General features: G+C 37.4%; 1 protein-coding gene across 2 annotated transcripts in view; it reads left to right on the forward strand.

Annotated features, from left to right (window-relative positions):
• Positions 1-7011, forward strand: part of SLC38A11 (solute carrier family 38 member 11) — a 70126-nt gene extending 63115 nt beyond the window's left edge. For both annotated transcript variants that reach the window (XM_020990848.2, XM_020990851.2), the window contains exon 13: positions 6677-7011. In XM_020990848.2, the coding sequence (XP_020846507.1) occupies positions 6677-6964 (288 nt within the window). In that variant the 3' untranslated portion in view covers positions 6965-7011. The remainder of the gene's footprint in view (positions 1-6676) is intronic.
• Positions 7012-25263: the final 18252 nt, after the last annotated feature.

Genomic DNA, 25263 nt, shown 5'->3' on the forward strand with positions numbered 1-25263 from the left:
ATACTAAATTGGGTAGTACAGACTAGAAGGGCTAGCTACTTATGTTTCCTTTTAGGTGGCACAATGGACAGAAAGCTGAGTCTGGAGTCAGGAAGATCTGCATCCAAATTTGGCGTCAGACACTAACCAGCTATGTGACCTTGAGCAAATCACATAACCTCTGTTTGCTTCAGTTTCTTCAACTGTAAAATGGGTGTAATAATAGTAACTACCTTCCAGGGTTGTTATGAGGAACAAATGAGATAATATTTGTAAGGCATTTAGCACAGTACCTGGCACGTATATAAATGTTAGCTATTATTATTGTTGTAACATTTTATAAGACTGTCCTGAAACTAGCTTCTCCCCTTCAGCTTGAGCTCCAAAGTATGCAAAAGAACTCAATTCCCTTCCCTGTAAATTCTCTAAGTTTAAAAAATTCCAACCACTGAGTTTATTGGAAAATGACACCTGTGGATAGGCTGTGACAGAGGACTTGTGTTTAAATGCCTGGAAAGGAAATAAAAATAGAACCTTAAGGGAAAAATATTATCTTAGCTAATAAGCTTTAGCATTTTGGCAATCCTGTCTGATGGCCACTGCTGAGCAACAGAGCAAACCTCACAAACGAGACGTGCATGCAGCATCACAGTTTTCATTTTACAAAACCACAGTAACATTTACCAGGATTTTTATTTGAATTCCTTCACGAGCACCCAGCTTATAATTGCTTCTGACTGCTCCTTTGGCCTGTCATACTTCTTTAAACCTCTTGCTTAAAATACTATTGTAACCCTAAAGAAATTACATTCCACAGGATGCAAAACACCTGGCTTTCCTTGGACTGAGGAAGTGGTAAAGGTGCGCTGAGTTGGTTTAGGCTCAGTGACTGAGGTGGAATGGAGGAAGTGATAATACCATTCTAGCACTATCGTTGATGTGGGGGTTACAATAGCAACCTTATATTGGTGCTGTGATGCCATCATTTCCATGATTCCCCAGGGTAGGAAGGTAATCACTTAGATCTTCCCACTCCATATCTCATAGGACAGAGGGACAACTGTCTTTTTTCCTCTTCTTGTAATTACACTTCAGTTTCTAATCTCAACCAGAAAATGAATGGGTAAAAACAGAAGACATTAGGTTAATTAGGAATAGGAGAACCTATGTTCAATATCATAGTTAAGAACTAAGTCAGAGGCAACTAGGTGGCACAGTAGATAGAGCACTGGTCCTGCAGTCAGGAGAACCCAAGTTCAAATTTGACTCAGACACTTAATAGTTGTGTGACCCTGAGCAAGTCACTTAATTCTGATTACCTCCCAAAAAGGCTAGGGTGGGGGGAGCGGAGACAGAAGTCATTATATCTTTCCCACTTAATTGTTGGGGGATAGGGACGAGAGAGAGAGAGAGACAGAGAGAGAGAGAGAGACAGAGAGAGAGAGAGAGAGAGAGAGAGAGAGAGAGAGAGAGAGAGAGAGAGAGAGAGAGAGAGAGAGAGAGATACAATGTCCTACAGGTAGTAAAGTAGTAGTCTTCTCTTAAGTGTTGTTTTTCTAACATTTACTGTTACTTCAGAGTATGGTGTCTGCAGAAGATGGCATAAAGATTATGTCCTCCATTTTGTTGATTAAAAAAAAGTGTGAGCAGCTCAGGAAATGCTTTCAGATTATGAAAAGGCTATAGGATATTTTGTTGATAGAAAAGTAGGACTAACCACTTATTAGACTAAAAAGCAGAAGGAAATTCAAATGAAAAAATGCAAACTGCTAATTCTGGAGAAAATGATATGCAACAAAGCTATAGAATGTTGTACAATGTAGAAGAGACCTAGGGTAGATGCAGTTCAACAGAAATTTTTAAAAAATCAATGTGGTTACTTCTAAGTGGTGATAAATACCAATAAATTCCCTTCACAAAGAATCCTGAAACAAAGAATGGGCTTGTATTTTCACCTCTGGCTATGGGGTGCTGTTGCATACTCTCTAGCCTTTTCTTTAGCTTTCATCAGCTTTTCACCTACTCTACTCAACTCAGAGATTCTGATTCACTAGAGAAGCTACATATTTGCTTTTAAAAAAAATCACCTAAATGAATGGGGTTATGGAGACTTAGTAATGGTCTCTGTCTTTGTCCTGATGTTTTGTTGAAGACATAGGATCACAGATTTTTGGTTGGAAAGGACCTTTGTCATAGGATAATAGATTTAGGGCTAGAAAAAACTTTAGAGGTCCAACCTCATCATTTTTTGGATGAGGAAACCGAGGCCACAATACTCCCTTACCACAAACCTTTCCCTTTGCTACTGAGCCTAATACCCAATGGAATTTGATTCAACATATGTCACTCAAGTATATTTATGATCTCTAACTTCATACTCCATCATGAAACTTTCCCCAATGACTCTTTATATGATACTGCTGCCTTGTCATCATTCGATATTACCTTGAGTCATTACATGAAAAGATGAACAAGTAAATGTCTGAGGTAGCTTTGAACACAGGTCCTCTGAATCCAAATCCAGTCTTGCTATCTCTAATTCTCTTTGGGGAGCAACTTTGGGAAGTATGATACAGTAAAAGAAATCAAGCAAACTGAAAATCTTATTTTATTGTTTCAGTCATCTCTGACTCTTTATGCAAAGAAACCACTGTAGTGATTTTCCATGTCCTTCTCCAGCTTATTTTACTGATGAGGAAACTGAGGCAAACAGGGTTAAGCGACTTGCCCAAGGTAACATAGCTCGTAAATGTCTGAGGCCAGATATGAACTCAGGAAGATAAGTCTCCCTGACTCCAGGTGTGGTACTTTATCTACTGCACCACCTAACTGCCCTGAACTGAAAATTTAATTGAGTAGTAAAATAGTCTCATCCAAACAATCTTTTAAAAGTAATACCCAGGCAAGATAATATAGCTCTGAGTGGATCTGAAATACTGAGTTTATTTTTGGCACATACAGTTAAACTGAAGAGAACTGAGAGAAAAAAATAAGTAATATGATTAAAGGAATGAAGGAGACTGGACTTGCTGTGAAAATAAAGTTATTACATTACTTAACTATCTAATAACCAGAATTGGATTAATAACAGGAAAAGAATCATTTGGCCCAGTGTGAAAGGAATTAAAGGACAAAATTAGGAAAAAAATTAATTTGAGCTTGAGTGGGGTTTTTTTGGTTATTTTTTTCATTTTGAGAGGAAAGTGACTCATGTGATTTATTGTATTAATAGTAGCCAACATGAAGTGGTGGAAACTTTACTTGCCATGTAGAAAAGATCACATCATACTGTTTAAGTGTGTTAGCAGTTAAATTGATGTTCCATTAACAGGATGGTAAAATATTAGACCTTTACAGGCCTTGCCTTATTTCTCTGTTATACAACATATAATGACATGCTTCCAAAAGCAGACCCAGTGTCCTCAATTTGAAAGAGTGTAATTTCTCAAAGCAAAGAAAATGATAATGGGCGTGCTGTCAATGTCGACATCTATCGTCAGACTTGCCATCATTCTGGTGGAATTCTCAGGGCTAACTCCTGATGACTGAAGGCTTTTGCAGATCCTGAGACAGGAGCCTTGCCTTCAGACATAACATCTGACCAGACTTCCTCCAGTCCAAATATTAGCTTTATTTCTAATCATTAGATTTCTTCCTAGTAACTACTCTCTCAGTTGTGAGAAGCATAAAACACAATGCTCATTGGTTTGCCAAGCCCAGTACCTTGGCATTGGAACAGTTCCAAAAGTCTGGACAGCAGGATCTCATTAAGAGGAACTATCGGCAATTCTGTGCCTTAGTAGTGCTTCCACACCTCTGTGGTTCTAGATGAATAAGCATCACACATGTTTATCCCTGCCAAGAAGTAAATTTTTGAAGAGTACAGTACAGTCTTTCTATTTTTGCATTTGATATGTTTAGAAGCCTTTATTTCAAAGCAATAGAACAGTAATACTTATGTCATAGAAACAGGAATTGAGCCAGTTCAGGCTCTTCTATCACACACCCAAGTATAGTTAGTCAGCTCCTCATTATGTGGCCCAAGTCTGCGCAGTTCACTGATGCACTCAAAACTGGCTCAGTGGAAAACAAATCTTTTTTGCTCTCCATGTCAGTTTTCAGCCATTCATTTTACAGTTAGCTTTTCTAAATGGAAACTATAGAGAGAGACTCCGAGTGTTTTTTTTTTATTGGAAAGCATTTTTATAGTCTTATGGTGTTATCTCATTCCCACAGAGGATTATTAAGTCCTATTCAGTGCCTTTTCTGCTTCCCCAAACTGCATGGGGAAGGCAGGTAGAGCGGATAGAACACTGGGCCCAACCTGAGTTCAAATCTAGCCTCAGACACTTAACCAGCTGTGTTTCTCTGAGCAAGTCATTGAACTTCTGTCTCCTCAATTTCATCAACTGTAAAATGAGGTTAATAACAATACTTACTTCCCCAGGTTGAGGGGCAGCTAGGTGGCACAGTGGGTAGAGTTCTGGGCCTGCAGTCAGGAAGACTATCTTCCTGAGTTCAAATCTGGTCTCAGACACTTACTAGTCTTGTGACTCGGGGCAAATCACTTAACCCTGTTTGCCTCAGTTCATTCATCTGTAAAATGATCTGGAGAAGGAAATGGCAAACCCTTCCAGTCTCTTTGCCAAGAAAACCCCAAATGGGGTCATAGAGAGTCAGACGTGACTGAACAACAACAACCCCGAGGCGGTTGTGAGGATCAAATGAAAGATATTTGTAAATGCTGAGCACAGTGCCTGGTATGCAGCAAGCACAATATAAATGCTTGTTTTCTTCCTTCCTTAATCCTGCTTCAATTCAGTTCAACCTCCCAGGCACCAGGGATACAAAAATAAAAATTAAATCGTTTTTGCCTTTAACGAGTTTGAATTTTTCTAGAAGTGTTTTTTTTAAGCCTGTCAAAAAACTTGTGAGATAATGACTGCAGATATTGTCTCCATTCTATACATGAGACTCAGTGAGGCTGAGTAACTTACTGCTATTAAACAGCTAGGAAGTCTCAAAGTTGGGATCTGAACTCCAATAACAGCATTATACTGTGATACCTTTCTTATTCATAATCTCCCAGATCCTGAAACCTTTACCATAGTGCCACTATAGCATCTGTCACCTTTTGCCATTTTTAGGTCGGCATTATTGCTCATTAAATAATTTTGTAACCCATAATTGCCCATGTTCTTTTTATCAAGGTGTTTCCAAGGTTATCAAAGTTTTATCAAGGTTACCAAGGTATTATCAAGGTTTTCCAAATCGACACACATCGAAGACTGTGCTTCCATTAAAGCTACTCTGTAGATGTCATCTATTCTTTCTTTTTCATATTCAGAAGATTTGCCTTTACAAGTGTTTTCAAAGGCAAAGTGTGGAAGTACCAGAAAATAAAGCAAACTCTAAAAATTAAAAATACTGCTTTTATGAAAAATATTATCTATGGATCCAGTTAAATCCAACAAACTTCTATGTGTGCATTAGCTGTGTGGCCTGAAAGGCAAGACTTTCTGTTATCAAGCCTTTAAATTAAAAACTTCTGGCCTGTCTTTAATAAACTACAGAGAATGGTCAATAACACCTATAGCAGGAGAGAGGGGAAGGAAATGTTGACAATAGGTAGAATAGCCAAATCTCTCTTTTCTTAATTCTATGTTTTATCTCCTAACCTCTGTTTTAAATCCACCACTTTGCCCTTTGGTTGAATTTATCCACATGTTAATCTGATCTGGTGGATTAGCCAGGCTACTTAGGCCCTCATGTCTATTTGTAAAGGTAATGAATATGTTTGGTTTTACTCAAAGGAGGGTTTAGACGTGCTATTTATTGCTAAGTGCATTTAGAGTGCTATTTTTCCTGTTTTTATTTACATGGATATATACTTAAATTTACACTGAGGAGCCTTCTCAGATGAAAAGGGGAGATGTGCTTCCCAAAAAATCTACTCTCATGCCAACAAAGGTTTAGGCATTTTATATTTGACAGAGTTCACCAACGTATAGAAAAGTTAAAGAACTAAGACATAACCAAAAACAAAAGAAATTTCTAGAATTTGTCTAAAATAAATCTTTATACCTTATTTTATTGACTATGTGAAGTATAAGTTTTAGTTTGATGAATAGGATATTTGAATGAAATTGTGGTGTAGATAAACACATTTCTTAAAGTGATTCAAATATGTATTTGCAAAAAAAAAACAATTTGCCATGGTATTCATGAGAAATAATTCTTATTCTTAAATATATGTTGAATCATAATAGCTTCAGAAAGTTGTTTGTTTACCTACACTGTTGTGATTTGCTTTTTGTATTTTGAAGTCTTATAAGTAGAAATAACACTGGATTTAGGAGTCAGTAAGCCTGGGTTCTAGACCTGGCTCTGATCTTGGGGAGGTTACCGCACACATCTCTAGGTTTCAGTCCAAGATTCTCCCTGAGGTCCGTTCCAGTTCTAATATTCTTTGGGTCTGTGGTTGCAAAATCCTCTATTTGTAAAAATACCCTGAGAAGAGTAAAATATGATTCCTAAATCCTTTGGCATTTTCTCCTCCTCTTTCTGATTCAGTTGCAAATCATTAAACAAGTTTTCAAGAACCATTACAAACACTCTTGCTTGGTAACTGCCTGGGGAAAAAAAAAAGTGTTTGTTCTGCCAAATTACCTTGTTTCTTCTCATTTCCAACTCACAGGGTGTCCTCTGTGCAACTCCACTTATTTTTGTTATCCCATCCGCTTGTTATCTGAAGCTGTCTGAAGAAAGATGGATCCACCCAGATAAGATTATGGCCAGCGTGTTGCTTCTTAATGGTGTGGTTGTGATGGTAGTTGGATTTGTCATGGCAGTTCGGCATCCCCAAGATTGCAGCCATGGGCAGGAAATAGTCTATTGCTTTCCCACAAATGTCTCTTTTTTCAATATGTCATCTTTTCTTGAACCAATAACACAAACTCCTGTTTTGAATATTAGTACTGTCTAGTGATTTAGTTGCTAATAAAAATATAATAATATTATGTTTTCATGTGACCTATAAGTTTTGAGCTGCATAATTGTATTCCTCTCTGTTTCTCTTACTCTTGGTTCAGGAGATACCCTTGATACCCTAGCCTTTATTCATATTTCACTTTCTTTTCTATCGTGAGGCCGCGCCCGTGATTTGAAGAAGGAAGCAAATTTGGTTGGAGTTTTATTTTGCAGTAGGACACACATCTTTAAATGACTGCTAAAGATAGAGTGAGAAGTCTAGTCTTTAAAATCTACTAGCTCCTCCTAAATTATAATATTCTAATAAGCAATAGAATATTATAATAAATATTAGAACATTATAAAATTTTCGAGATCAAGTCTTTAAAAGGAAAGAAAGGGGGAAAAAAGAAAAAGGAAAGAAAAGACAAAGCAAAGACCAACAAAGATATCTACACTGAAATTAGGTAAGACAGAAATTAGTGATACACCTCTTTTTGAGTAAAGTGATAAAATAAGCTATCTGTTGTATTTTGTAATTTTCTAGAGCATGAGTATTTTCTCTGCCAAACCCTCCCTTCTTCCTAACTTCTTATTACTGTCAAGGTTACTATTATCCTCCTAGTCACCCAAATTTGAAACCTGGGGGTCACCCTCCTTGATTCCTCACTTTTGCCTATCTAATCTATTACCAAGTACTGTCCGCTTTACCTTTGTAACACCTCTTGCCTCTTCTCTCCTCTGACACTGACACTCTTCTGGTACAGACCCTCATCACCTTATGCCTGGACTATTGCAACAGCCTTCTGGTTTGTTTGCCCTGCCTCAAGTCTCTTTCCGCCATAGTCCATCCTCCACTCAGCTATTAAGGTGGCCTTCCCAAAGTGCAGGTCCGACCATGTTACCCTCCCACTCAAAAGATTCCAGTGGCTCCCTATTACCTCCAGAACCAAATACAAAATCCTCTCTTTGGCACTCCAAATCCTTCATACTTTCTCCCTCTCCCCCCTCAACCGTTGCAGTCTTATTCTCCACCCCCCACCTCAAATACTTGGTGATCCAGTAATGTTGGCCTCCTTCTCGTTCCCAGAACTAGACTCTGAGCACTCTCACTGGCTTTCTCTCATGGCTGGAATTCTCTCCTTCATCATCTCTGCCTCCTATCTTCCCCAGATTTTTTCAAGTCGAAATAAAAATCCTACTTTCTACAAGAAGATGATTTCCCTTCAAGCTAGTGCCTCCCTTCTGTGGATTATCTCCCATTTATCTTTTATATATCCTGTTTGTACTTAGTTATTTATGTATTGTCTTCCCCATTAGACTCTAGAGTTCCATGAGAACAAGGCTGTCTTTTGCCTTTCTTTGTATGTCTGGGGCTTAGTACAGTCTTTGGCACCTAATAGGTGCTTAATAAATATTTATTGACTGACTGAGTGTCCAGGTGAATATTAGCTACAAAAAAAGACACTAGGAACTAATCATTGCTATTATTCTTTTGGGAACAATAATTTCAAAGATATTTAAAATTCTGTGCTGGGTTTCCTAAGTTCTCAGAACCTTATATCACTGATAACTGATTTTTTCCTTTCCTTAATGAAGTATTAATTCTTAGGTATTAATAAGGTATTATATTAACATATTAATTAATTAATAATTATTAATAATAAGGTGTTATTCCCCCACTGATAGAAGTCAGCTTCCTTGTGTGTTAATGATATTATTCTCCCAGTTATCAAGACTCAAAATCTTGTAGTCATTTTTTTTATCCTTTTGTCTCTGTTTTGTTCCCCGTACTCAGTGAGTCACCATACCCTATCAATTCTTCCTTTAAAATCTTTCTCATAGACATACCTTCCTTAATTCCATTGCTACAAACTGAGTTCAGGCCTTCATTTCATGTGCAGATTACTTCAGCATTCTTCTCATTAGTCTTCTCGACTCCAGTTTTTCTCCCTTTTAATCCATCTTTAAATATCACTTTTGCCGTGGCTCTGTAAAAAAAAAAACCTGCAATGGTTTGGTATTCCTCATTAAAATAAATCTAAATGTCTGTACTTAATTTTTAAGGCTTTCTGTAATATGGCTCTACCCTCCTTGACCAACATCATTTCCCTGAACATTAACCCTTGGCTCCAACCAAACTTGTTGCTTCTTTTCCCTCAAACATGATAACCTTCCCACCCATAGGCCTTTGTTTATATTTTCCTTATCTGAAATTCTCTCTCAATCTCTCTCTCTCTATCTCTCTCTCTATCTCTCTCTGTCTCTCTCTCACACACACACATAAAACCTTTTCCTCTTATCTCCTCATACTTTTCCATTAAACTATACCTCTCATCATTTCAAACTTCTCCCCCAGACTTCTAAAATTGGTTAGTCTGTACCACACATTATAGTATTTAATTATGCTCCCTGTCATATCAGTCAATCAACAAACATTTGTTAGGCCCCTGCTGTGTGCAAAAGATGTGCTATATGCTGGAGATACAAATACAAGGAATAATTCACTCTCTACTGTTAAGAAATTTATATTTCTTATTTTTCTTTTCTTTTTGCCGTTGATTCATGTGCATTTATCTCACCTCTCCAATGAAACTATAGAAGTTACTCGAAGTCAGGTACTATTCCTAATAAAATCTTATATACTGTTAGACATATTAAGAACTAAATAAATACTTGTTTTACTCACACCCTGGATTCTAGGCCTATTTGGGCCCCTAGGATATCTCTCTTCTGAAGCTCAGAATTATGCCATTCAAATATATCATATCTGACAGATATGTGACCCCAAAAGACAGTAATTATTTCGCAGCAAGAATACAGCATACACAATCCTACGGGCTACCTACATAGGCTGGAAGTGCATGCCTCCACATAGTGCCCTAATTCTTAGACTCACTACACTCCCTAAAGTAATGATTTGGGGCAAATTTGTCATCCATACCTTGACATAAACCACTCATGCTCTGAGCTTCTTCTATTCAGGCACATTAGTCTCCCAAATGCAGTCTCCTCATAGATTTATAATTAATCTCTCTATTACAACCACACCACTGATTTCTGCATCTACAAAGAGTTCTTGACATACTCCATCACACACAGAAGCTACTTTCCAAGCTGCCTACTCCACCAATTACCAACATCAAGATAACTCCTTTAAAATTTGGAGGCAAATAACACTACAGGAAGCTGCACAGCCTCTTTAATTTAGACACACAGCTTTGTCACTATCCGTCAGCTTGGAGAGATAGTGAGGAACAGTACTCCCCTACGTATAGCATCTTAGCAGCACCGGGACTTGTTTTGTAGAATCAGTAGAGCATTTTAAAAGGCTCATGCACTGACAGATTTCTCCACATACTTTCAATAACAATGCCAGTGTTGTTTATAAAACTGTTCCAAGAGATTCACAAGAACTTGTAAAATTACACCACTATAATGGTGCCCTAATTCTGCCATTTTGCAAAGCTTCAGGGGCTCCTCTCAAAGAATTGGACCACCTTCTTCCCATGCTGGTTTTTTACATCAAGTTCTTTTGGGGTGAGATGCCTACTGTATCTTGCCATTTATAAATCTGCTTTGAGATTTGAATTTTTTTGTTACAAACTTTTTAAGGCACTTTTATAATCTAGAAAACTTCATTGGTACCACTTTTCATGATTGCAGAAAACAGTAATTGTTTTTCTTGGTAGATTTTGTAGAACATAGGCGTCTCCTATGTAGAGTTTTTGGACCAAGATTTGTTTAGACAAGTGATTGTTTATGCTAGTAAGGCTGAACTGCTTGTCCAAAGTAGGCCAGTGATACTTAGGCACTCAGTTGAATTACCAGCCATGTTGATTAAAAAAAGGGGGCACCATTCATTAATGCCCTGGCTGTAGGCAGTGTCCTAAGGAATGTCCTACCCTCTCTTCCTCTAGAAATGTGTGGATTTGTTGTACTTAAAAGTGTAAAGCACATTTTTTTTCTTTCCATTTTGTTTTTTCTCTTTTTTTATGCTTCATTCTTCTATCAAGATTGCCTTGATGCAATTCTGATGTTTTATATATCTCTGTGTGTGTGTGTATACACACACATATATATGTATATGTATATCAAAATACATTTTATATATATACAAATACATATGTATATATACAAATACATTTTAGAATAGAATAGACTTATATATAGACTATGTATATAGAATAAATAGTATGTATTTATATATGCTATATTGTATCAATAATATTATTAACATTACATACACACACATCAAACCACCATGTTGGAGCACCTTTATTCAAGATTTCATTGCACATCTACTGTAACAAACGTATATCATAAATTAAACTGTATGTTCCCTTTGTAACCAATTTATGAGTTGGTGAGTGACAGACATGAGGTTTGCTAATCATTGCTATACCATTTATTTTTTGAAAAAGGAACTTTGTCTTCATTATCCATTTTATCTGTCATCTATGGTCATTGAATTTGATACTAACATATAAAAGAACTATAGTTGTTATTTAGTTTTGTCATTTGAAAGTAGCAAATGTAAAAGTGCCAACATTTACTGAAATTGCAGAGAAGTTGCTGACCTACATTGGTAGAAGTTCCCACACCTAAGAATTCCCTATACCAGTGAAATCTCAAGTCCAATTCCTATCCCTTAAGTACAAGCTTATGGGCAAATGGATGAAACTTTCATAGGAATGTATTGATATCCTTATCATAGTCAACCACTTCCTATTCTTGGGACAGCCTATCAAGTGGTCGAAAGATGTGTGTCACAAGGATCATTATGTTTAACTAGAAAAAACCTCAGAATTATCTAGTCTAGTCCCTTCATTTTACACATGGAGAAACTGAGGCTCAGAGAGTTTGTGACTTGTCTCCGGTAATGTATAAATAGCAAAGCTAGGATTCAAACCCAGGTCTTTTAATTCCAAACCCAGTGGCCTTTCCATTCTACTGTCTTGCTCATAGTCCATGACTAATGAGTGTCAGAGCTAGGAATTAAACTCCAGGCTTCTAACTACAAGACTAGCACTCTTTTTGTAGCATGCTGCCTATCCCTCACTCTATTTTGTTTTGTTTTTATTTGGGAGGTGGGGGTAGTCAGGAATCTGGGACAACAACAGTGTGTATAGGTAGCAAAGGACTAAGTGAATTCAGGTACAGGAGCCTGAAATCAATTGAGAAATGACTGTCTTTTTGTAAGCTTATGCAAATTATATTTGAACTATATGTCAATCTATATACCCATTTAGTCCAGTCCTTTCCATTGTTTCCTTCACTTGGATAAAGCCCTTGGTAATAGTTTAGTAAAAAACAAAAATTTTTTTGGTAGGCAATGGGGTAAGTGACTTGCCCAGGGTCACACAGCTAGTAAGTGTTATGTATCTGAGGCTGGATTTGAACTCAGGTCCTCCTGAATCCAGGGCCAGTGCTCTATCCACTGCACCACCTTGCTGCCCCCAAAAAATGTTTTTGTTATAAAATTATACAACACCAAACCTCAGGTCCTACTTCATGGAATCACCTTCAATCATTCGGATCCACATTGATCTCTTCTTTGAGTTCTTGTAACATGCATTCTCTGCTTTTTTACTAAGCCTTCCCTGATCCACCTTCCTCTGACTTGTCAGTCTTTCACTCCATCCAGTAATGACCTTTCTCCACTTTGGCCTCTCAAAGCACTTTGTTTGTACCTTTGTTCCTCTTTGTGTAATATTGTATACCATAGTTATCTAGGTTTCTGTCTTGTCCCACTAGTATACAGTGAGCTCTATAAAAACAAGGATGTGGGAGAGGATTCTGGGAAGATGGCAGAGTAGGTCAGAAAATTCCAAGCTCTCAAGACTTTCCCCCACAAAAGAGGTAAAATAGCATTTCAGGGTGAACATAGCAGTGATAAAAATAAATAAGAGTTAGGGCAGAAGAGCGGTCCTTCTGGGACAATATGAAGAGTAAATACCGCCAGGCTAGAGACCGCTTAAATAACAAGCCCTGGAGTCAGCTGTGTTGGGAACCTTTGCTGACAAGGAACACCAGACCCAGCTGCAGAGATGGAGGGTGGCTGAGGGAGGGAGGGCACCAGCACACACCAGCTTGGTGAATGCAGAAGCAGTGGGATGGAGGATGCCCCTGACTGTGGGCACTTACAGGAGGCTTGAGGTCTTGATCTAGGTTCCCAGCCAGAGAGCAGAACTCAAGGAGGATCTGAGGCCAGAGGCACCATCCCCTATACCCCATGACTAGAGATGATTATAAAAATTAAGCTATTACACACAATAATAAATGCACAGCAGTGAAAATGCACAGGGAAAGGAGAAAGAATTCAATAGAGAATTGCTAGGGGAATAGAGAAGACCAGGGTTTGTCTTCAGAAGAGGATGAAGTAAAGAAACCCTCTTCTACCCCAAAGAGTAATGTCAAATGATCACCTGCCCAAAAAGAATTCATAGAACTTAAAAAAAAACTTTAAAAATCAAATGAGAGAGATTGAGAAAAAAAAAAGAACAATCCAAGAAAAACAAGAAGATTATGAGAAGAAAGTCAACCAATTAGAAAAGGAGATCCAGAATCTTAAGGAAGAAAATGATTCCTTGAAAATCAGAATTGGGCAAGGCAAAGCCACTGAAGTTATAAAAGATGGAGAAATAATAAAATGAAATATAAAAAATGAAAAAAATAGAAAAGAATGTGAAACACCTCATAAGAACACAACTGATCTGGAGAACAGATAGAGAAGAGAAAACATAAGAATAATCAGACTACCTGAAGGCTATGATCAAAAAAAGGAATCTTGATACAATAATACAAGAAATAAAGAAAATTGTCCTGAAGCATCAGAACAAGAGGGGAAATTAGAAACAGAAAAAAATCCAGCCATCACTACCTGAAAGAGATCCTATGAGGAATACTCACAGGAATATTATAGTCAAATTCCAAAACCCCCAGCTGAAGGATAAAATCCTATGAGCAACAAGAAAAACATAATAATAAATATGGTGGTGCATAATTAGAATCACATAAGACTTAGCAGCAGTGACACTAAAAGACCACAGGTAATGGAACATTATGTATTGAAGAGCAAAAGAATTGGGGTTTTAGCTGAAAAATACCCAGCAAAGCTAAGCATAATCCTAAATTTTAAGAAAATGGACATTTAATGAATCGTCAGACTTTCAGGACTTTGTAAAGAAAAAAACCCCTAAACTTAATAGAAAATTTGACATAGAAGAGCCAAGAGAAATATAAGGTACATAACAAAGATGAATTACAAAGGACTCAATAAGGATAGACTGTTTACCTTTTATGCATGTAAAATGTAAAAACATGTCTAAGATTGTTATTAGTAAATGGGTAGTTCATAAGAAAGATTATGGTAGACCTGAGTATGATATGACTTTAAAAAGTAAAACTGTTTAGGAACAACTAAAATCAGTAACTATCTTATACAAATGAGGTGCAAGAGGAAGAACTGACACAAAAGAATTAGAGGGGGAAGAGAGTTGTTAGTTCTAATAACCTACTTTCATTGAAAATGGGTTCAAGAGGGAACAATACATATATATCTAGAAGAGTATAAAAGTCTAAATTCAGAAAGAAATAAAATGCTAAGGGGATGAGGAGAGGAGAGAGAAAAAGGGAGAGATCTCTAAGGCGAGGGGAATAGATTAAGGGGGGTATAGAAGGGTGTTTAGATTAATGGAGATGGGATAATAAGGGAGGAATCCTTGGGAGGATAAAGGAGGGATTTTTAGAGGGGGGGGGAGGGAATAGGTCAAAGAGAGGGTATGGGAGGGGGTTTAGATTTATGAAAATGGGAGGATAAGGGAGGGATTCTTGAGGGGCAAAGGTAGGTTAAGTAATAGGAAGGCAAGGTACTGGGCAGAAGTGAAGTAAAAGAGACAGGAGGAATAGGAAATAAGAGATAAAACAAATGTGAAACGAAGATCAGGAGTAAAATCTGTTAGGGAAAGTATATGTTTATGTATGTGTGTGTATATATGTATATGTATATGTTTATCTATATCTATATATAAATATATCCATGCATAATGGTAGCCTTCTAAGGTGTGGGGGAGGATGAGGAAGGGGGGAAAAAGAACAAAGTAAAAAGTGCACAGCAGACAACAAAAGAAAACTTACAAGGAAGGAAAGACAGTTGGCTCTCAACACAACATGTCTTATTTGTTACATGGACTTTCTTGAAATGGAAATTTTGCTATATATTTTGAATCCTCTCTTACATTCTGCTATGCACGTGACTTTTTTTCTTTTTTTGTATTTATTTTTATTTATATTTTGTATTTAAGTTTTACTACTAAAGTTTACATGTTTGTTTTTCTTCTCTTACTGTATATTTGTTTTAGAAACTTTTTTTTTAATTTAAGGAAAGAACAAGGATATGTCCCCCTCTAAACTTAGTAGCTTGCCCAGAGTCTATCATAATATTCAGTGATGCTTAATAAATTTTCATTGAATTAATGCATTATTGATTTTAACTCTTAATTCTATGCTGCCACAAATTATTATTTAGATGTTTTATTGGTATATGTCCTGTCTCCTCAAATAATCTCTATCCATTATAAATCAAAAGATAAATTATCAGTTGTGAACTGTGAGCCCTCCAAGAATAGGGATACAATCTACTCCTCCAATGTCTAATACAGAATAATCCAGCAAAGTGGGTTTATATTATTATTAATTATTTACTCATTTGTTGTCCATAGTGACATCCTGAGTACTTTACAGAACAGAAAATCTTCAAGTAATTTTAGGCAACTTATTCCAGGTTATGGTAGAAGCAATATCTGCTATATAGGCTATGTTAGTTTCTCCTTTAAATGTATCAAAATCATCTTCAAAAAAAAAAAAGAAATTATCCTCAAAATTTAATTGGCTCAGAGGACTAAGTCTTGAGTTATTGATATAGCTTCCTAGTGGCCTAAGGAAAAAACCCAGCCAATGTGAATCCAGGAGTTGTTCTCCATTAGGCTTCAGGCCAGCAGACCAATATGGCTAACCCAAAAGCAGGAAGCTGTACTCAAATGAATCAACGCTATACCTTGGTCAGTATCCTTTCCAAGATATGGCTATATCTTGGACTGCATCATTGTACATAGGTTAGTCTTTGAAGAAATTATTCTAGAGAGCTTTAATAAATTCTTAAAACCCATACTCCCTCACCACAAACCTTTCCCTTTGCTACTGAGCCTAATACCCAATGGAAACTGATTCAATATATGTCACTCAAGTATATTTATGATCTCTAACTTCATACGCCATCATGAAACTTTCTCAAGGACCCTTTATATGATATTGCTGCCTTGTCCTCATTCAATATTATCTTGAGTCATTACATAAAGAAACGAGCTAATCATTGAAGGAAATTTGTTTACAGACCAGAAACAATTGTCACCAGGCTTAACCTCAGAAAACCCCTTAGTAATTTGATACCCTCCTGAACAAAGAGGTGACATTTCAGGAACAAGCAAATAATTTTAGGAAAATCCCTCCAGGCAAAAGTAGCAGGTTATAATTTAGAATTTCAAGGGATTTGGAAAATGTTATTTCCAAAGCACTGTGGCACAAATTTATTTATCTTTGCTTTATTCTTTTTGGCCTAAGGGTAGTAATGACAGTTCCAGAAAACAAATTCAGCACAGGCTTCTTGCAAACAAGCCACGGTTGTAGCAACAGAACACTTTAAAAAATTTGTAGGTCCTAGGATTAAAATTAAAATATATTGTTTCTTGCCCCTCCAAATTCATTTTTTTTGTAACAATCCTTTAGCAGGATATTCTAGTCAGTACATAACTGAATATACTAGGACTGACCTAAAAAGCAAAGACTTGGATGGTAGATGCACCTTTTTAACTGTGACAATTAAGAAGTTTGAGAGACATAGTTTCTGGGTAATTTAATCATTTTATTAATAAGGCCAGCAGGTAGTTAATTTTAAAAAGATGATTATTTGGTCGTTTTTCTTAGACCAAAGACTCCTAATGGCAGTGGGGTCACAGTTTACATGCCCTTTGAAGAGGAGGTAGTCCCCTGGTGCCTACTCACCTTTGATTGGTTAATCAAATAGGAGGTGGGCTATCTTTGGGTAAGTAACTTAGGTCCCTCAAATCTTTATCAGAGACATCCATTTCTGTATCACCTGTCTTCATAATAGGGAGAATCAATATTTTCCCAGGACCCATCTGAGCAAACACAAGCAGTAATATACTCATAAGCCTAATCTTAGAATTTATTTTACTCTCTGATTAGATCTTGGCCTGGGTAAATCTTTAAGAGGGATTTCCCATACTGGTTGATTTCTGGATGAGGAAGTAGAAAAGGGGAAAAACTTTGGTCCTAATACAATAATTAGTTATTAAATATGAGAGAAATATTTATTTCTTGCATAACTACAGGGTCATATGAGAAGGATATGCCCTATCTACAACCCATTCTGAAACTTTCTGCTGGCCAGATCTCAAGGAGTGTGGTCTTTCAGCTGCACTATTTTAAACTCATTTAGGTAAAGTAGGAGCGCTGGTCCTAGACTAAGGTAAGAAAGAAAGAAATAAAAGTCTTTGAAGAGGGCAAGAGACAACCCTATATAAGTACTCAACAATGGAGTCTGTGGGTTATAAAAAGATACATGTCAGGAGAATGTCTCAAAAGAATAGATTTTTAGAATTGGAAGAGACCTTAAGAATCATCTTATCCAATCTCACTTTACAGATGAGGGAACTGAGGTCCTAAGAAGGGGAAATGGTCTGCCCGAAGTTTCATGGTTAGGAAGTAGTAAAGACAGGTTTTGAAACCTGGTGTTTGGCTACTTCCACCATATCAAGTTTCCTTGTCCTACAAAACAATTTGACTTTTCCATGGAAAGACATTTTGTATGTGTGTGTGTGTGTGTGTGTGTGTGTGTGTGTGTGTGTGTGTGTGCGTGTGTGTGTGTGTGTTTTAAGGAGAAAATAGATTTTAGCTAAAAATTCATTTTTTAAAGATTGTAAGCTTTCTGAGTAGAAATATTTTATGTTTTTATCCCTGTTCCTTATAGGTTGTGAGATCTGTGAAGGCAGAGATCACATCTTGTATATTTCCTTTTTTTTTTTTAAGTGGGAGGAGGAAGGGACAAGGGGAAGATCTGGACTTATGCTCCCATCAGTGTGGAAACTCTCCCCTGATATAGATCCTAGGATAATGAGAGTGTAGGGACTTTCTTACCATCATGTAACCAATATATGACAGAACTGCTTCTTAACGTTACATATATTAAGTAGTTATTAAGTGCTCATTGAATAAGTTAAGGAATGAATGACTCTATTACCCTTCACGTCTTTTTGAATGTTGGCTGAGTTGATGCCCCTGCTTCTCTCCGGCTATTAAAATGTTATGTATTCTTCAGTCCAAAGTCAAAATCCTCTCCCTTCCAATACCCTCTCCAAGCCACTCCAGCTTATGAAGGTTTCTCATTTAATCTCCTACAGCACTCCTGGCCAGAGAATATAGATTTTCTTTTTTTTAAAATTCTGACACATGGTATATGTTTCATTTGGAAGCACAATTTGGGGGAATGTTTTTCCCAGTTTCCATTTCCTGATGAAGTCTTTAATAGGAGTTCTGTCTGGGTAGTATGTACCACTACTGATCCACACTAAGATTTTCCAAAGGAAAGTTACAGTAGACCCAGCTAGCTTAGCGCTCTACAACAGGAGTTCTTTTCTATGGATAGATTTCAGAAGGTCTATGAACTTGGGTGTGAAAAAAAAATTACATCTTTATTTTCACTAACCTCTAAGTAAAACTTAGCATTTGCTTCCTATGAAGGAAATATTTTAATTTCTATGAATTTTTTTTAAAAAAGCATTCAGGGAAGAAAAAGGAAAGGAATAAGCATGCCTCGGCATCGTGCTTAGCATTTTTTACAAATATTATCTTTTTTTGACACTCAAAATAACCCTGTAAGGTATGAATTATTATCTCTATTTAATAGTTGAGGAAAGTTAACTGAGGTTAAGTGACTTGCCCAAGGTTATATAACTGGTAAGTGTCAGAAGCTTAATTTGAACTTAGGTCTTCCTGACTCCAAGCCTAACACTCTGTCATCTGCACCACCTGACAAAAGGTCCATAAAAATGGTTAAGACACCTCCCCCTATAAGAAATGATGAACAGGATGACTTCAGAAAAACCTGGAAAGGCTTGTGTGGTCTGATGCTGAGTGAAGTGAGCAGAACCAAGAGAACATCGTACACAATAACAGCCACATTGTGCGATGACTAATCTTGAGGGACTTGACCCTTCCAGCAATGCAAGGATCTAGGATATCTCCAAAGGCCTCATGATGGAGGGTGCTATCCACATCCAAAGAAAGAACTATGGAATTTGAGTGCAGATTGAAGCATAATGTTTGCTTTTTTTTCTATTCTGTTGAGTTTTGTTTCCTCTTTCTGGTGGTTCCTCCTATTGGTTCTAGTTTTTATTTACATCACTAATCTGAGAATATGTTTAATAGGAATGGGTAGAGTTCCAGCCCTGGAGTCAGGAGTTGCTGAGTTCAAATGTGACCTCAGGCACTCACTAGCTGTGTGACCTTCCTTGGGCAAGTCATGTAATACTGGTTGCCTCCAAATTAAAAAAAAAAATCCAACATCAGACAGTAGCTGTGTGGTTCCCAGTTAGTCACAAGTACTACCGGCCTCAGTTTCCTTATCTGCAAAATGGAGCTAATAATAGCACCTACATTCTAGGTTGTTGTATGAAATAAATGAGATGGTATTTGTAAAGTGCTTTGAAAACCGTAAAGCCCTCTATAGAGGCTAGCTACTATTATTAGCTATTAAATCCTAGATTTGTCTGGCCTTTTCTGCTACCCAAAGTAAACTATTGAACTGGTAGGGAGTCATCACTTTAGAACAAAATTTACAGACAAGGCTCTGGGCATGAAGCCTTACAAATCTTTACAAAAAGGATTCATCCCTCTACCCCCTCAAAAGCAGGATAGACTTAGAAATGTATGTGGTTCACATTTCTGTTGAAGAAGCTTCAATATTTAGAAGCTCCAGAAAGTCAGCTCAGTATGAAGATGAATTTCCAAATACTTAGAGCTGCCTGGCAGAGGCATTGTTGTGTTTGTTATTCACCCTTCATTCTTGAAGAGGACCAAAGACTTCAGGAAGGTGATGTCTTGACTTGCAAGTGAATTAGATTTAAGTGAGGCAAAGCTGGGCAAAGTCATCAGCTTCACTCTCTGCTCCAGAATTGTCTGAGTCCAGTGGCAAGACATAAGTCAAGACCATTGGCGATGGTTCTGGATGCAATAGGAAACCTTGACCTTTTTAAGCTAAGGCCTTTCCCAAGTCTCAGTTTGTCTGAGGCAACACCCATTCAGTAATTAAAGGGTAGGTAAGAATTGAAGCAAAAGAAGGCCTAGTTTTTCTTCACAAAACAATCATTCTGGGAGGGGAAGACCCTCAGAGTTTCTGGCCAGAACAAAAAATGCTTGCTATTTGCAATCGGACAGAAGAATAGACTCTCTTGTAAGATAGCAAAGTAGTGAGTTCCTTGACAATGGAAGCAGAGACCAGTCAGAAATTTCAGAGAGAAACCCAGGGAAGTGGTACTGGTCTATAATCCTTAATACTAGGGGAGTCTGAGGCTGGTGAGTTGCTTGAGTTGGGGAAATCTGAGCTACGGTAGTGCTAAAACCTTTCATTCATCCATATTAAGTCCAGCACCAATACAATGACCTGTAGAAGCAGGGGAGCCACCATATTGCCTAAACAGAGGTGAACCCATCCAGGTTAGGAACAGAGTTGAGTCGGCTTCAGTGCTGAGCAGCAAAAAGTAATTAGACTTTCAGCCTGGACAAGTTAGGGAGATCAGTCTCAAAATAAGACTGTCAGAGAGAATATTCATACTTTATTGAGAGGCTGGACTAGATAAGAAGATATTAAGTTCCATTACAACTCTAAGAGTCTATGAGTTCTTCCCACACCCAATTTGGCAATTATTTCTCCTGGCTTAACCTTTTCACATATTTGTCTGTTTTTCTCAATTAGATTCTGAGCTCCTTGAAAATAAGGACAACTTTTAAAAAATTTATTTATTTTTAACATTGATTTTTTAAAAATTTTTGCTTTCCAAATTGTCTCCCTCTACCCCACCCATTGAGAAGGCAAGCAATATGATATCAATTATACCTGTAAAGCCATACAAAACATATTTCCATATTGGCCTTGTTGTAAAAATAATAACAAATAGCAAGAAACATAAAGAAAGTGAAAAGAAAGTATGCTTCCATTTGCACTAGGGGTTAATTAGATCTCTCCCTGGACGTGGATAGCATTTTTTATCATGGGTTCCTTTGGAATTGTCTTGGATCATTGTATTGATCCAAGCAGCTAAGTCTGTCACAGTTGAACACCCTTAAAATATTGCTATTTCTGTGTGCAATGTTCTCCTTGTTCTGCCACCACAAAAGAGTTGCTATAAATATTCTTGTACAGATAGGTCTTTTCCCCTTTTCTTTGATCTCTTTGGGATATAGGCCTAATAGTGCTTACAGCTGTTATTGGGCCTTGTTCTGTTTTCATTTCTATCAATAAACATATAACAGACCCAACTGTAAACAAATACACATAACACCACATTTTTTTATCAGTTCATTTGGTAAAATGCAGTGTCTAGATTAGGAAATTGAATGGTTTCTTTGCTACACTGTAAGAGGACCCAAAAGGTAGTGCAATAGAGAGAGTAAAAGAGATCCCTTAGAATTCTAAAAATTCTACATTTATAATTGTGACAAATGGATGAAAGAAGGGTTTATTTCATAATGAAGTGTTTCTAATTTATGCTCTATGTTTGTCATTTACAAAGGAATAATAGAAGTAAAGCTATATGTAAATGCCTAATCTTGGAGCACTGAACAAAATATGTATGTGCAAATGCACACAGAAAACTTCATAAATAAATGTATGAATGTGCTCAATTATTTAAGAATACAAATATTCAGGGCAGCTAGGTGGCGCAGTGGATAGAGCACTGGACCTGAGTTCAAATTTGGCCTCAGACCAAACACTTGACACTTACTAGCTGTGTAACCCTGGGCAAGTCACTTAACCCCAATTGCCTTAAAAAAGAAAAAAGGCTTACAAATATTCAAATGGATCTGCAATGTCATCACTTTAGATTCTTCCTCCACCAATGCCAAGCATGACCCATCCTTGACTGCCCATTCTATATGCCTCTGTCCCATGTCCTATGATCAGTTTGCCTCAATAGTCTCCTGCCCCCCTGACATGCTACAGGGTCTTCCTCCAATTTCTCCTGACATTGAGTGCAACCCTCAGGCTGCCCACATAGTGCCTCTTGCCCTTGTCATATGATGAGCCTGTAGAGGGCCGGCTCTAGAGAGTTGGAGGGCTTAGGCCAGCCCGGGTCTCATCTGTAGTTTGTACTAAGCCCGACAGCTGTGAAACTCAGGATGTCGGCTCACCACCCCCCTGTTCTGTCTCTTGAGAACAGGATGCAGGAAGGGAGGAAACGGATAGGGAACAGGACAGGACGCAGGAAAGAAAATAACAATTAAGGTACAAGGAAATAAGGAAATCACTTAATTAGGTTTATGCTTTTCTTAGAAAATAATGTTACTATTGCTTGATCCAGCACTATATAAGCCTGAGCCCTCAGATAATAAACAAAGTTTGTTCTTCACATCTTCCACCTGGCCCATGATTCTTTCTCTCTTCCCACTCTGCTGGCATCAGACCACGGCTGCGGACGCAGGCACTCATGGCATGAGCCCATATTCTCTTTCATTCATGCATTTCCCCAGTGACATTCTTGCCCATTTAAGCATGTGCTTCTCCTCTGCTCTCTAAGCAGTAATCATTTTTCATTCTTTGGGGACTATAATTTTTCTTGATTTGTGGCCGTCATGAAAGAGGGTCAATGCAGAGTCCATGATGAAAAAGTATTGACTTTATATTGTGAATTCCTCCTCCTGCCTGGAAATGACATCATACTATTTATATGAAGCTCAAAAATATTACAGAGCTTCTTGGAAGACATCTGTAGCTGCTCAAGAAAGTTTGACTTAACTATCCACACAGAGAAAGCCAAATGGATGAAGAGCACCTGAAGCCCAACTTAAGATGAGTAGTTAGATGGACAACCTATTATAACTTGTCAGTGTGTGTGTGTGTGTGTGTGTGTGTGTGTGTGTGTGTGCCCATGTGTGTGTATACAACAGACAATAAATATAAATGGACAAGGTTTTAGGGCCACAGTTACACCAGAGGAAAAAAGTAGGATGGGTTACCTTCAGGAAAATTCAAACTTCTGTAACAGCCCTAAGTTTCATTTTAAAAAAATGTTTTTAATAGTTTAAAGCTCATTTTAAAATATATCAATCATCTGTGAAAGGATTTGTTGTTGTTTAATTGTTTTGGTCAGTCATGTCTGATTCTTCATGACCTTATTTGGGGTTTTCTTGGCAATGATAGTGGAATGGTTTGCCATTTCCTTCTCCAGCTCATTTGATAGATGAGGAAACTGAGGCAAACAGGGTTAAGTGACTTGCTCAGAGTTGCACAGTTAGTAAACATCTGGGGCCAGATTTGAACTCAAGAAGGTGAGTCTTCCTGACTTCAGGCTTAGCATACCATCCACTGTCCCACCTAGGTGATCTATGAAAGGATAGACATTTTCAAATCAGTGACTGGCTCTATGTGCTGCTTCTAGTGGGAAATTAAAAAGAGAGGTCTGAAATGTTCTCAAAAGCACATTGTAAATATACTCTTCCATCACACAGCAAAACAGCTACATACATATTTGAAAGTCTTTAGAAGGACAGAACATAATATATTTATAAAGATACTCCACCTATCAGGCAGTGTACTCTATTTGGAAATAATAGGTAACAAAGTTGGTTTAATAACAGCTTAAAAGTAAAAAGAACTTCTATAGAGAAGGGACATCAAACAAAGAAAAAATATTAGGCAAATAAAAGGAAAGCATGAAAAGCACAGATTTAGGAAGCTAAAGTAAAGTAGGCCTGTTGTTGTTCAATTGTTTCAGACTCTTCATGCCCCCATTTGGGGTTTTCCTGGCAAAGATACTGGAGTGGTTTGACATTTCCTTCTCCTGCTCATTTTACAAATGAGGAAGCTGAGGCAAACAGGGTTACATGACTAGCTTACACAGCCAGTTTGGTCTGAGGCCAAATTTTAGCTCAGGTCCCTCTGACTCCACAGCTGGCGCTTATTCCACTGCACCACCTAGCTGCCTATTTGGGTCTACTTCTAAAGCCCTTCTCACATGATGGTGAGGACTCTAGAATAGTTCCAATATCTTTGGAGTTTGAGTATACCAATTCTTTTAACTCCCCCAAATTATGCTATATAGCACACATTCTCTTTTCTGAATAAAGTCAATTTTTGGATCTTTATGCCTTCGAAAATTTTACAACATTCTGTGACAAAATTGGAGCTACCCTGAAATCTTGCAATATCAGAAATTATAATTACCAAAGAAGTGAGACAAATCATTTTGCTTATAACAGATTCAAATCTTGCTGAGAAAAATGCACCTGTTGCGGCAGCTAGGTGGCGCAGTGGGTAAAGCTCTGGCCCTTGGGGTCAGGAAGACCCGAGTTCAAATGTGGCCTCAGACACTTGACACTTACTAGCTGTATGACCCTGGGCAAGTCACTTAACCCTGATTGCCTTGCCAAAGGAAAAGAAATGAACCTATATTAGTATAGGAGGTCTTTTAAAAAAAATTATTTCTATTGCATTAACATATTTGGGAGCTTAGAACTTGATTTCCAGTCTGGTAATTGAGAGATTATTTCTGAATTGGTATTTACCCTACAAATGGAACTATTTCAACATGTGTTTAAGTACCATGAAATATAATGTAATTATAAATGAGATATAATTGGCTGGTACTTATAATAATATATTCCCATTATAATCTAGAGCAAACAGTAAGAATAACACTCCAATCTGTATATCAGAAAAGAAGTATGCACAAATCAACACAGAACCATCCTTCACAGATTTATGCAGAGAGAGAATTTACCTCTTACCCCACCCCCCAAAAAATATAATGCTCATAGAAAAGTATTAGATTTGTCCTTTTCTTTCACTTTTAAAGTGTGGCCAATAGGAGGGTGAAGAGAGGATACCAATAGCCAAGTCACCTATGAGTACTCACATAGGTTTACAGAGAAGGCCCTTTCCTATGTAATTTTTTTTCCTAATAGAGTAGGAAAATATATATATATATATATATTTGAGGGGGGTAATTTCACAAGGCT

The sequence above is a fragment of the Phascolarctos cinereus genome, unplaced genomic scaffold, assembly GCF_003287225.1.
Source record: "Phascolarctos cinereus isolate Bilbo 61053 unplaced genomic scaffold, phaCin_HiC Scaffold_726;HRSCAF=1367, whole genome shotgun sequence".
Classification (NCBI taxonomy): Eukaryota; Metazoa; Chordata; class Mammalia; order Diprotodontia; family Phascolarctidae; genus Phascolarctos; species Phascolarctos cinereus.